Source organism: Labrus mixtus, chromosome 23, assembly GCF_963584025.1.
Source record: "Labrus mixtus chromosome 23, fLabMix1.1, whole genome shotgun sequence".
NCBI classification, from domain to species: Eukaryota; Metazoa; Chordata; class Actinopteri; order Labriformes; family Labridae; genus Labrus; species Labrus mixtus.
In genome coordinates this window covers 18,822,675-18,836,349 of record NC_083634.1, presented here as the reverse complement: position 1 = coordinate 18,836,349, position 13,675 = coordinate 18,822,675, and the positions used below count along the sequence as shown (strand labels likewise).

Genomic DNA, 13,675 nt, shown 5'->3' with positions numbered 1-13,675 from the left:
GATGCATTGTTTGAGTAGTTTAGCACACATGCTGATTCTCAACACGAGTCCACTGGAGTCTTTTGAGAGAAAAACAAAAGGAGAAGTATATTATTACAAATTACATCCATATAAGATGTAAAACAAAGGCAACACGATCAGACAATGAACCAGTCGCAAGCATTTCATGTGAGCACTGTCATTTTGACAGACACATCAGAAAGAGCCGAGTCAAATCACCTTATTCACTAAAAAGAGACGAAATTCCCATTCCCAATTTTTTACTTTCGATTTCTAGCGGCGTGCTGCGTTCAAGTGGTGTCGGACAAACGAGTTTCCGAGTTGTAAAATGCACATGAATACCTGCTCAAGTCGGAACAACAACTTGGAAACTCAGAAAAGAATAAGATGCCCGACTTTCCTACTTGACGTCAGAATCATCAAACAAAATATGTTTTGTTAATGTTAACAATTATTTTATTAATTCACGTATTGCACATCAACTTTTTGCTCAAAATAAAACATTCAGACATGTTTTGGGGAGCTCTGAGACTTATTTACACTGAAGAGGAGGAGAATATGAGACCTTAAATGAAACAAACTGAAAGGTTCATTCACAGCTATGATGACGCTGTGTCTTTAAAATGTGAGATTTGCTGTGATTGAACATGAGAAGTGGAAGCTCAAACCTCATCTTGGGTTTGTTTGGTTTTTTTGAAATGACACAACATCTTGTGGTGAGGGGAAAGTCAGAGGAGGCGTTCAGGGACCGGTGAAGAAAAACAGTGTTTAAACATTTGATGAATATTTACTCTTCAGCCCCGGGTCATAGAACGTGGATACAGGATTGATTTGAAAAACAGACACACAGACGCGTTGATTCATTTTGCACGTTAACTTAGCGTTTACTTCAAACGTGTTAATAGTACAGAGAAAAATAAACAGCAAATAAAAACGACATGGTTTTACAGGGACATAAAGGTAAATTGAACACAACAGATTCATCATCAGCCGCCGTCGTCCTACAGGTCATCGTGCCGGATGCTTACAACAATGATCCTTCTGCAACAAAGCTGCACACATGCTTGTTCTTGTTGGGGGAATGTCTTCATGAGCTTCTGCTGCTGCTGCTGTGTGTTTCTGTCTTAAAGGCAACACAGTCAAGGTGCTTCACTGATCACAAGACACGACGCGAGAGATTCAACATTCAGTCGGAATAAAAGGCCAAAAGTCCACCAGATGCGTGTTCGGTCCGTCTCCGCTCTGTGAACATTTGGTTTTCACTTTAAATCAGTGTGTGTCAGCGTCCACTGGCTCCGCTGCGCTGCGTCTAACGCGGCGTTCACGTGGTGTCGGAGAAATCGGGAAAAAACGAGTTTCCGAGTTGTAAAATGCACATGAACAACTGCTCAAGTCGGAGCAACAACTCGGAAACTCGGAAAAGAATTACGGTAGATGCCCGACTTCCCGACTTGACGTCAGAATCGTCATCACGAGGGCCTGAAATACGTTTTGTTAATGTCAACATACTTTTAATTAATTCAGGTATTGCACGTCAATACCTTTTTGCTCGAATATAACTTTTAACAGAAACATTTCACTGATCTCCTTCGTCGTACCATCAACGCTTTTTGTGCGTTGTTGTTACAACATTCCGACTTTCCGAAATTGAAATCCCATGAACACACTGAAGAACAACGACTTCCCAACTTCCCGGAAACTTGGACCACCCGAGCAGCACCCGAATGCAGCATGAGCTCCGCAGCAAACACGCAAAGGCCGGACGGAGCACGGCGCGTCAATTCCGCACAGAATAGATCGAGCCGCACAGGAAGTCAAGAAACCGAAAACAACATGAGAACATCCGGGTTATTTTCAGAATAAAACACTCAAGAGGGTTTTTTTTCAGGTTCTGAACGATGACAGCACGTGTGTTGGTTTATGTGTTTATAAGGGTTTACGTTGAACGTGTGAGAATTACCGCGCCGGGGGGGATTCCTTTGTGTCGACAGAACGCGGCCGGTGGGTGTTGACGGTCGAGGGAGCACGGGGGCCGTAACGCAGCGGAGCGGACACGCAACGCACACGTATCTGGTGGAAGTCCTGGAGGTTACATTACATGATTTAAAAAAACCCCAAAATATTACAGTATGTAGGAAAATGAATACACAACATATTTTGATAAATAAAACAACAGAGGTAAATAAAAACATTGTCAGGACATATCATCATGTAACAGAAACTAAAAGGAGAAGTCGTTGCAGAGCTGCATTAAACATGAGCTCTCACAGCGGGATATGTTACAGAGGATTCATGACTTTACACGTTTTTTTGTTTTCTAATGGAGAAACTGCATTTTTTGTTCTTTTTTTTTTGTAGTTATACATTTTCACCAACATGACAATGTGATGTCCCCCCCTCCCCTCCCCCCCCGTCTGGACGACGATGTGGGTTATAAAGAGCCAGAAGCAAAGAAGAAGTTCACTTGTTATTATTATTTTTTTTAACCCCCATGCTTTCCCCCCCCGGCCCCCGCGTTAGTGCACGAGCTCCAGCTGGCTGGTGGAGAACGGCAGCACCCCGCTGACGTAGTAGGCGATGCCCAGGGACAAGAGGGCGATGACCACCAGCAGGAGCAGGACCCTCCAGAAGCCCAGGTCCTCCACGAACTCCTGCCAGGTGGTGCGGAAGCTGGACAGGACGCCCTCGCTGCTCTGCAGGTTGGGGTTGAGTAAGGAGTGGCTCTCCATCGCACTGAGATGGACAGATGGACGGAGGGGAAAACAAAAAACATGATTTTTTACAACATGCCGAAGCCAACTGCACCAGGACCAGGGAACTCTGTGTGAATCTGGACTTTGGGGGTGCTCTTAGACTGGGTCTATAATCTTTAATATGATCAGGACTAGTTGTCATTTCCTTTAAACACAAGACATCTTCCCCGCCTCACTCTCTCACTCTCTCACCTCTCGCTGTCGGCCATCTGCATGGTCTCCAGCTTGGAGTGAGCTCCTCTGTTGAAGCCCTTCACCTCCTGCTCCTCCAGTCCCTCCAGCAGACGGATGGCGTCCTTGTTGACGCCGCGTCTCTTCGCCAGCACCAGCGGGGTCGAGCCGTTGTGGTTACTGCGACACACGACAACCGAAACACACAAACACACACACATGACGCCGGTTAAGACAACAGGATCATACAGGAAACATCAAGAAGGGCTGCTACTTTCAAAGTAAACACATCAACAAAACAGCAGATTTAATGAAATGCAGAATGACCAACTATCAGCCAAAACACCTGTCAGGGAGAACTCTTTCCACATGTGCACTCCTGAAACTTCAAGAGACCTTTTACATAAAAGACATGACGCGCAGTTGTGGACGAAGCAACAGAGTCCGCTATACGAAGCTACAAAGAGAATATTTGCTTTTATATCAACGCTACAGTCTATGATCGTGCACCGATCACAGGGAATAAACGTCACCACCCTCTCGAGGTGAATTCTCCGGGTAATATCCTGCTCCGTTCTCACATCAGCTCACTGGGACTTGCTGGGGAAAAAGAACTAGTGGGTCTGGCAGGAGAAACTCCGAGTGAAGTCAGAGTTCAAACATGCAGCTCCTCCTAGAAATATCAGGAGTTTTTCAGGAGTTTTGTGCAAGTGCGAAAGCTCTTATATGTCTGGAGAGGATGTAAGTCTTGTCACAGCTTGACTCCTCTGTGGTTTCCCAACACGTGCTGGTTGTGTTGATTAATCAGAGGAAGTCTGAGACGCTGAAGAGCGTGGCTGGACGTTGCCATCCTTAAACTTCTCTAAAGTGTGACTGTTAATTCTGTTATTGTGCCAAAGGTCGCAGCATGACAGTGCAGCTCTTATATCAGGGCAACGAGTGCAGCTACACCTGTCGTACTGCTGTGTGTGTGTGTGTGTGTGCGTGTGTGTGCGTGTGTGTGATAGCTGCAGGGGGGGTGTGTGTCCTGATCAGGATCAGCTGGACGCTCATCTACAAAGATCTGCTGGTTTCCTTCACTCGCTCTCTCTCAGCCTGACCGACGCTCGTTGTTGCTTTAGTCATTTATGTTAGTGCACTCTTCCACACACACACACACACACACACACACACACACACACACACACACACACACACACACACACACACACACACACACACACACACACACACACACACACACACACACACACACACACACACACACACACACACACACACACACACACACACACACACCACATAATGACATCACACACACTCACACACGTTCACCACTGATGATACAGGCCGAAAGCTTTTCATCTCTCACCAGATATCGATCTTCAGCCCGTTGGACACCAGGAACTGTATCGTGTCCACGTGGCCGCACAGGTGCAGCGCCGTGTTCCCCTGGTAGTCCGTCGCCAGCAGGTCGGCGCCGAACTTGTGCAGCAGGCGGCATATGTCCACGTTCCCCCGGGCGGCGGCTAGGTGCAGGCCCGTGCGGCCCCGGTTGTCCCGGATGTTGGGGTCGCAGCCGGTCTCCAGGAGCCTCTTGGCGAATGGCAGGTCTCCATCGATGCAGGCCTGCAGCAGGGGCACGTTGGTCTGCGACGAGTCGTTGATGAAGACATAGGACATGTCCGAGTGGGTGTCAGAAAATTCCAGCGTACCTGCAACGAGAACAAGATAACGGTCGATGGACTTGAGCTTGTATACATTCACACCCTGATGCCAGAGGTTGTGACCATCAGAGGTAACTAATCCCACTTATACACATTCACACGGCGCTGAAAAAGCAGCGGGAGCAACTTGGGGTGAAGTGTCTTGCCCACAGGCACATCTGGGTTCGATCCCCAGCTCCTGCAGGGATAGATCTTCTATCAGTCTGTTGTGGCCAGTGCACTGTTCTCTGCTGTGGTCTGCTGGGGGAGCAGCATTGGAGCTGGTGACACTAAGAGACTGGACAAACTCATTAAGAAGGCCTGCTCTGTGATAGGCTGCAAGCTGGACTCTTTCCTCTCATGACAGAGAGGAGGACTCTGAACAAACTGTTATCCATTATGGATAATCCTGATCACCCTCTGCACACCCTACTGGACAAACAGCGGAGCAGCTTCTTCAACAGACTGATACAACTCCGCTGTCACAAGGACAGATACAAGAAATCTTTCTTACCGAAGGTCATAACTCTGTACAACAGCTCACCTCATGCGAGCAGAGAACTGTCATCATGATAATATCTGTCTCACCTTACTGTAATCTGTTCTGCACATGTTAAATTTACAAATTATCCCTGCACTAATGTTCACTTCATTTGTCTGTCTACTCGCCGTTATATTGAATAGTTTCTGCTGATAATATGTCTACACTCATGCACTTTAACTTATGTCAATACTGTCCATTTACTACTCTGTTTTTACACATTCACATTTAATCTTTCATATTTAAGACTAGTAATGTTTAGTTAAATCCTGGTTGTATATATTCACATTCTTAGTTTTGATATTTTTAGTGCTTATTTACTTTGTATTTAATATTATATTGTGTTTAAATTTGCTAACATTGTGTTTTTTACTCATATTGTGTGTTTGGACAACCTGCTGCTGTAACGCCACAATTTCCCAGTTTGGGATCAATAAAGTAATTCTATTCTATTCTATTCTAGAGTCCCAGCTCCTGCAGTCACATGTCAGATATTGGGTTTGGAACCGGATGGTCGTCATGTCAAGTCAAGGTGCGGACCAAGTCTGGAAATTGGTCTGTTAGCTGGAAAGGTGACAGGTCACTTCCTGGGTACTGCCGAAGTGCCCTTGAGCGAGGCACCAACACCCTGACATCTCCATCAGTGCATGTCTATATGATCCCGTTTGCTTCATGTGTGTATTTCAGTCTATTTGTCTCAATAACAGATTGTAGAATCACAATAAATAGGGGCGGCTGCGGCTCAGTTGGTAGAGTCGTCGCCACTCAACCGGAAGGTCGAGGGTTCGATCCCCAGCTGAGCAACATGTCCGATGTGGGCAAGACACTCAACCCCGCATTGCGCCCGCTGCTTCGACGGCCGTGTATGAATGGATTAGTGTTGTACTTACTCTCTGATGTACGTCGCTTTGGATAAAAGCGTCTGTAGTGACTATCTAATGTCCAAATTTCTCATCTTGATTTTAGTCACTTGCGTAGGTGTGTGGAAAGTTCTTGACGCATAAAAAATAAACAAATGTCCAAAATGAAAGTACTTTCTGAAGTTCCAGTTTATTGTCACATATGAAGCAGAGACAAACCGTGACGATGATATGATGAGTTGTTATTTCCGAGATCACACTGTTGTCGTTCTTTTGTTGTGTTACTTGCGTTATCCTGTGTTACGTTCTGTTACGGTAAGAACCGGATGTTCCCACCACCTATGCCCCCCCCCCCCCCCCCCCCGTTTCCTGTTCACCTGTGACACCTGTAAACACTCAACCAACCACCTGACCAATTAACCCAAATGATCAATTATCACCATTTAGTGTCCAAATTGAGTACATAAATAAACATATAAACTAAAACTAAAATACACACACACACGGAGGCGGCTGCAGCTCAGTTGGCAGAGTCGTCGCCTCTCAACCGGAAGGTCGAGGGTTCGATCCCCAGCTGGGCAACATGTCCGATGTGTCCTTGGGCAAGACACTTAACCCCGAATTGCTCTCACTGCTTCGATGGCGGTGTATGAATGGGATTAGTTACATCTGATGGATGATACTACATAGCGATCATCACTACCATCAGTGTGTGAATGTGTAGGTGTGACATGTGGTGTAAAAGCACTTTGAGTAGTTGGAAGACTAGAAAAGCGCTTTACAAGCTCAAGTCCATTTACACACTAAATTGGCTCCTACAGCGTCTGCTAAGTGAATTGTAAATAAAGGATGCCTTCTTCTACCTTCTCTACCGCTGAGCCACAGGCGACAAGGTTCAGATCCCCAAATAATGTAAAGTTTGACACAAGAAGGGAAAAAAGATCTAAAAGTATCTCGACACCAGTCCTGAAATTAAATCTCAAATTGTCTGATTTTTTTCTTCCAAGTCTTGCAGGAAAATGAGCTCCAATCAGCATCATGTTGTTTACATCTCCTCTCTCTTTTGACTGGCTGTATGTTGTTGTTTTTTAATCTCCTATGTGCTGTAAAGCAGTGGTTCCCAAAGTGGGGGTCGGGACCCCAAGGTGGGTCGCCAGCCGCCAAGAGGGGGGGGGGGGGGGGGGGGGGGGTCGCGAGATGCCTTCCATAAAAAAATTAAAAGTGCATAAGTAGATCTTTTTACCACTTTTGTAAATATACAAAAAGTAGTCCAATGTCATATAAAACAGAATCATTAAGTGAAATGGAAATGACATTTTAAATTCTTTTAGGCTGTTGTTTTATTTTGTGTTACTAGTTTTTGGTTTATTAGTGTGTGCGTGGCTGTTGCTACGTTATATACCTAACTAACCACCTTACAGAACAGTGGGGGGTCCCCCCAGTTTCTGTCACCCTCTGTTTGGGGGTCACGACCTGAAAAGTTTGGGAACCCCTGCTGTAAAGGGTTGAATTGACTTTTAAAACACACAATATAAGAGTAACCTGTAATTATAAATTAATGTGTGGAAATAACAGATTACCGTGTACAACAACTAGCTGTGACATTACTTACAGTATTAAATCACATGGAGATAAGTTAATACTACTAAACTGTCTCTGCGTTATGTTTTATTCAGCACTGACTTCTCACAATAACACAGATTAATCATCACGTTAGCCTCCGAGCTAACAGGCTAGCGTCGTACCGTCGGCGTTTCACACACATAATAAAGACTATTGTGCGATTTGACAGTCGTAGAAACGTGTGCACGAAGTTAAAATCGTGCTTTAAACGCTACGTGCGTTAACAGTTACATCGCTCACCTGTTTATGGGGTCCCAAATTTAGAAGAAAAAAAAGTAATAGTCGCTTCCCTGTCGAGCTAACGTCGCTAGCCTAGCAGTGTTGATGTTTTGATACTTCTTCTTCTTCGTTGGTGTTTTTAGAGCAACGTCGATAAAGGCGTTTGTCGCCATCTGCTGTCGATTCAAATGGATGTAAAGTACTTCTGTGGGTATTTTCGCATTCTTTTTTTAAACTTTTAGTCTGTTAAATTTCATTTTATTTCAGTTCATTGTATTTATTCCACACAACCCTTCACATAAACAAGTCATAATTCTATCACAGCCCCTTACTCTAATGCACAAATAAATACATGCACAATACACAGCAAGTAAGATTAAGATTTACTTTTATTGAAATTTCTGTTTTTATACTCTGTAGTCATGCAACACACACATAGGCTGAAATATAGACACATGCACAAACAGGATCCTATGGACATGCACTAATGGAGAGATGTCAGAGTGCCGGAGCGGCCCACAGCGGGCGCTCCTGAGCTGATGGTGGGGAGGGGGTTTGGTGCCTTGCACAAGGGCACCTTGACAGTGGTGATCTGGCACCTCTCCAGCTACCAGACCAACTTCCATATTTGGTCCGCACCGGGACTTGAGCCGGCAACCCTCCGGTTCCCAACCCAAGTCCCTACAGACTGAGCTACTGCCGCCCTCTGACTAAAAGAAAAACCCATATGAACTATTCTCACTGTATAAGACAAGTGTAACAGGGTCAAATATGTACCTGCCGCCCTATCTTTAATTGATTTTTTTCTCTAAATACCCGAGCAGCACATGAATGCAGCATCACACTTACACAACGCAGTCCTCCCAACGGTTACACATATCGGGAACATCTAGTCATACTATATAAGGACTGAAAGCTAAATGTTTAAAGGTTTAAAATAAATCAGAATTCAACACTCTGTTAGTTTAGAGACTTTATTTCAAATTGTGTGAGCATAAAAATACACATAACCGTATGAGACATGTTATGACCACTTTCTTATGTGTTATGGATCCTCTTTGAGGAAAACTGCATTTCTTTATTTTGTCACTCCAGGCACTCATTGCTGCGTGAAATATGGCGTAGAGACCAAACAGACAATACACCTGTCTTTCCATCTGTTTAAACCGTCAGCAATAGAATATACTTTCCATATAAAAACATCATCCTAAAAGGCTTTTTTTTTTCTCCCCCATTTAATATTTAATGTACACGTTATTATCTCCCCATTCCCTCCCATTGCAGTAAATAAAACCAGTCTATCATGATGACTAAAGTAAAATAATTACAATCTAGATTACAAAACAACAAAGGAAGTCGAAGGAAGAGGGGGAATCAAATCAAACAAAAACAAAAAGGTAAAATGTGACATAAAATCAGGGCTACCAACAGAGAGACAGAGCTATGTGCTCGACATAATGGTCATAGTGGTTACAAGTCACCCAGTAGTTTTCACCGTCCGAGGATTTAAAAAAGAAAAGAGGATTAAACCAGTTCAACTCTGTTTAAATTTCAAATTAAAATCAATGTAAGAAATGTTCAGTTGTGATCTAAAAACGAGTAAATTCTTCCTCTTTTTTTTAATCCAGCGACAGAAAAAAGACACACAGACTGAAAAATAACAAAATAAATGACAATAAAAATAAACGGCAAACAGCATATCAGACGTGCTCTAACATACTTTGCCTGGAAACCCAGTCAGCACTCTTTATATACAGCAATAATTAACAACATGTCAGAGAGAGGGAGAGAGAGAGAGAGAGAGAGAGAGAGAGAGAGAGAGAGAGAGTGTATGTGTGTTTGGTTTTCTGTTTCAAAATGTAACGCCAACTTTACTGTGATAATGAAAACACAAAACACGATTTTGGTCACGCCGTACAAATGAAAGCTTGTGAAGGTGAAACGATTGAGTAGGTTTGCCCTTTTATTGGACTCATCATTGTTATCGTTTGTAAGTTTAAGAGGTTACATCAGTGCAATATATATGAATGAGTGGCCGCCGTCAGGTCTTTTATTACTACAGTTAGCTGTTTCAGAGGCTCCATCTTTTGAGGAGAAGTGCTGCTTCGCCATTTAAATGAATGCAGTTCATGTATAAAAGTTAATGTAAATGTTGCCTTTCAAGTCAACCGTCAGGGTGAAGTAGCACCATAATATACAGAGTGTATATGAAACATGCATTGTAAAGTTAGCAAGGACTGCAATTGGTAACTTTGCGTGCACAAAGTTGTAACCGTTTTAATCTGAACATCACTGCAGTTAAAGTGATTGTAGTTGGCAGAAAATACAAAAATAAGCATTGTTATTTTTAATGGCTGTTTCACTTAATGGTGTGTTTGAACAGAGAACCAGGTCAGAATAGCGTCTACTTCAGTTAGATCAGCTGTCAAAAAAAGGAAAAACACCAAACTCCACCGTCGAGACCTTCGGTTAAACCGCAGACTGTATAGAAGAAATGGACGAAGCTTCAAGGTGTTTAAAAGTGAAGCTAACGCTAAGTGCGTCAGACCTGTCTTCTTTATAATATCCACTTGATAGTATGCCGTTCATTGTTCTGATTGCTAGTTTCAATTCTTCTTTAATAAAGGACGTTGTTGACTTGACATTTTAGCCCCCCCCCCCAAAAAAAAACTTTAGTTGCATGGCAACCTTTTGATTGACAAGTTGCTACTGTTGTCAACTGAAAATGCATCATTCAGTATTTATTTGCGCTAAAATACTCTCTTAGGAGTAGATTGTTGAATTGCTTTGTATCAGTACACTTTTACAAAACCTTTTTTTAGCTAGCCAAATTAAGACATTCATATCACTGTTACTCTGGATTTAGGACGTACCTTGCTAACCCAGCTAACGTTAGCCGATGACTAGGGGATCCAAATGTTACACCCTCAATCTCACGTCCATATTTAGGGTAAAGGAAAGTTTTTACTTGAAGCGTTTCTTTACATAATTTATGTAAACCAATTTACAAAATTTCATTTAATTAAAATATTAAATTAAGGGCTAGTGCTAACATTAATCGCTAACGGCTAAAATGCCCTCCACATGGTGAAGTGGTACAACAGAAAATAGTAACACATCGCGGCTATGTCCACTTATAATATACAGTTCATGGTTTTATCCAGTCTTTCAAACATAGCAGCGTTTTCCTTTATTGTCTGACCTGACTAATCTGAAGAAGACGTCTAGCCCTAGTGTGTAAGCGGTGCAGTGCTATCCAAAGGGGGGTTGCACTCTCCGAGGTAGCCGAGAATGATTCCCGCCAAAAAAACGTAACGAGAGAATAGACAAAATAAACACACAGAACATTAAACAATAGCACCATTGTCAGTGATAATCTAGAGAAGAGCAATCACACTGAAGCCCTTCTCTTCTTTTCGTTCACTCCCTCCAACTCTTCTTTCTTTCTTTTTTAAACAAGCCATTCATCCCTAAAGCTGATCAAAAGCAGGAGAGGGGCTCATTTTCAGTCAGTCACGTGTTCTTTCTTATATTTATAGATTTCCTTATAAATCGACATCTCTTCTTGGATCCTTGAAGGTGTTAATATGTCACCTCCTGACGTTTCCCCTCCTCCTACTACAAGAGCTTGCTACAGACTTGGCAGCGGCTGACTCTGGAGCGCTCCTGGCCTCCCTTCAGGGTCTCCTGTGCTGGCGAATAGACAAACTCCTGGGTTGGATCCACGGTGGTGAGCCAGAAGCTGTACTTGTTAGCGAAGTAGTGGCAGGTACCCTTGGCACCGTTGCACTCGATGAAAGGCGTGGCGCGGAAATCCTCCAGGCAGGAACCGGGAGACACCAGGGACTGACCGCCGCCCTCAGCGCCGGCTGCTGTGTGCTGTAAAGGAGAGATTTTCATAGATTTTTACCAAAGTTCATCCTTACTTTAACTGTTGGCACTGCTGGAAAGCAAAACACTTAAGTCTGTTTGGCTAGCATTTTAGACAAGAACATTTTAGGGTTTCCAGGAACTGAAAGTAATGGGACACAGCAAAGGTATGTCTTAGTTGGTCGAAGTCCTTGAATCCCTGCTGTCAAAGTTAAAGGAGCAGTGAGTAACTCTGACACCTAGTGTTTAAAATGGGTACTGCAGTTCAAATTCTAAACATCATAGAGAGCTGTCTCCCCCCTCCTCCTCTCTAGAGTTGATGCTCACACAGGTCACCATGTGGTGGACTCTGAAGCTTCAGTGTTTATCCAGCTCTGCATGGGTCTGTAAACCTTTCTGTGTTCTAACCTCTCTCCATTTTTCAAAAGCATCTCCAATATTGATCCTAGTTTGAGCATGTTTCTGCTCGTGGAGCTTATTAGAAACATGCAGAGGCTTTTTAGGTCGGGTACAATCACTTCTATCTGAACCACTTCTCTTGACCGCTTCCATCACTGCAACACCTGTTGACCTGATAACTGCTCTCATATCTGACAAACTGAGGTGTGTCCAAAACTGCTGTGTAGAGCGAGTTTAGCATCACTGTTTTAAACCAGAATGCTGCTTTCTGAGATGGAATTATTTTCAAAGTGTTTGGGTCAATATGAAATCATCAACTCATTAATGCTTAGTGAATGAGCATACAGCTGAAATAGCGAATGCAAGATGGCGACCCCAGTTTAATTAAATTCCTGCAAGGTTTGTGTACATTTCTCCATCAAGAATCTTCTTACAGAGCATATTGGTGTTTGCTTACTATATAATATTCCTGAGAATTGACAGGTTTATTATGAGTTTACCATGAGGAAGGAGTATCCTATCCAGAGACTCCTCCAGCCGGGTGGACAGGTGGGGATTGCCATGTCCTGACTGTGGACCGCCACGGCCTGAGATGGAGCCTCACACACAGAGCACCTGCAGGGAAACAGCTTTTTGTCAACATGTGCAAGGGTGGTGTAGTAACAAATGAATGGGCGCATTATGACTTTCTTCCCCACATTGAATATCCGCATACAGTACCTGCTAATGTAAGGGCGTATCTGCTCCTCAGCCACAGGCATCATGGGTATTGGTGCAGTGGTAGAGAGCCAGTAGGATTTGTCGTTACGGCTGGCGTAGTAGCAGACCTCGTTGGGGGAGCAGTAGAGGAAGGGGATGGTGCTGAACCTGGGGAGGCACGACCCTGGCTGACCTGGAGATAGAGCAAGATTGGAGGTGGTTAAATACAACTGAGAGGCAGATGGCTATCCACCTATGAGTCAGGTTCTTCCCCAGCTTTCTGCCTGTTACAAATGAGTTTTTCCAAAGGTTAATGCCGAGGTTGTATCTTTGTCTCTCTTTGTATTGCTCCCTCAATCCAACCAATCCAATGGACTCCTGTATTCGTGTTCCATACCTAGGTCCTGATTGTGCGCCTTCTCCTGGCCCTCCACGTACAGCAGACTGTATCCATCCCACAGCTTGGCCATGCCCTGTGGACACATGGGCACCTGGTAGTCCTGGCTGTGCTTCACCAGAGTGTAGCCGATGCTGTAACTGCGACCGACGCCACCAGGAGAGCCGGGACGACCGGCTGTACCAGGAAGACCTGAAGGAGGACAATGGAATCGTTGAGATTTCTTGTTTGGTTGTCTTAACATGATAGTAGAATGAAGGGAGTTTTTAAAACTGACAACCAAATGGACCCCTGACCTTGTTCTCCAGTGGGTCCAGGGAAACCAGGTGGTCCGGGGTCACCAATAGGTCCGGGCAGACCACCAGTTCCAGTCCTACCAAGTTTACCCACAGAGCCTGGAGGGCCTTTAGAACCTGCAGCAGTCAAAGATGAATAAA

The 13,675-nt window shown here is 44.0% G+C and overlaps 2 protein-coding genes across 5 annotated transcripts in view; both read right to left on the bottom strand.

Moving 5' to 3' along the window:
* Positions 1 to 859: 859 nt before the first annotated feature.
* ankrd46b (ankyrin repeat domain 46b) lies at positions 860 to 8,023 on the bottom strand. The gene is made up of 4 exons (XM_061031149.1): positions 7,895 to 8,023; positions 4,297 to 4,639; positions 2,946 to 3,104; positions 860 to 2,733 (listed from the first exon to the last, which is right to left on the bottom strand). Exons 2-4 carry the CDS (start codon positions 4,605 to 4,607, stop codon positions 2,517 to 2,519), a joined length of 687 nt encoding a protein of 228 aa, XP_060887132.1. The 5' UTR covers positions 4,608 to 4,639; positions 7,895 to 8,023; the 3' UTR covers positions 860 to 2,516.
* An 810-nt stretch (positions 8,024 to 8,833) lies between these two features.
* col4a6 (collagen, type IV, alpha 6) overlaps positions 8,834 to 13,675 on the bottom strand; it is a 115,337-nt gene continuing 110,495 nt past the window's right edge. For all 4 annotated transcript variants that reach the window (XM_061031157.1, XM_061031158.1, XM_061031159.1 and 1 more), the window contains 5 exons: positions 13,535 to 13,651; positions 13,239 to 13,430; positions 12,863 to 13,034; positions 12,643 to 12,757; positions 8,834 to 11,752 (listed from right to left, as the gene is read on the bottom strand). In XM_061031157.1, coding sequence (XP_060887140.1) covers positions 11,492 to 11,752; positions 12,643 to 12,757; positions 12,863 to 13,034; positions 13,239 to 13,430; positions 13,535 to 13,651 — 857 coding nt within the window. In that variant the 3' untranslated portion in view covers positions 8,834 to 11,491. The remainder of the gene's footprint in view (positions 11,753 to 12,642; positions 12,758 to 12,862; positions 13,035 to 13,238; positions 13,431 to 13,534; positions 13,652 to 13,675) is intronic.

Excerpts from the sequence above, each read along its gene's own strand:
- ankrd46b (XM_061031149.1), bottom strand. The coding sequence starts at position 4,607 with ATGTCCTATGTCTTCATCAACGACTCGTCGCAGACCAACGTGCCCCTG. Across the intron at positions 3,105-4,296 it reads GGGCTGAAGATCGATATCTG|TAACCACAACGGCTCGACCC; the intron begins GTGAGAGATGAA and ends CGTGTGTCGCAG. Across the intron at positions 2,734-2,945 it reads CAGATGGCCGACAGCGAGAG|TGCGATGGAGAGCCACTCCT; the intron begins GTGAGAGAGTGA and ends TGTCCATCTCAG.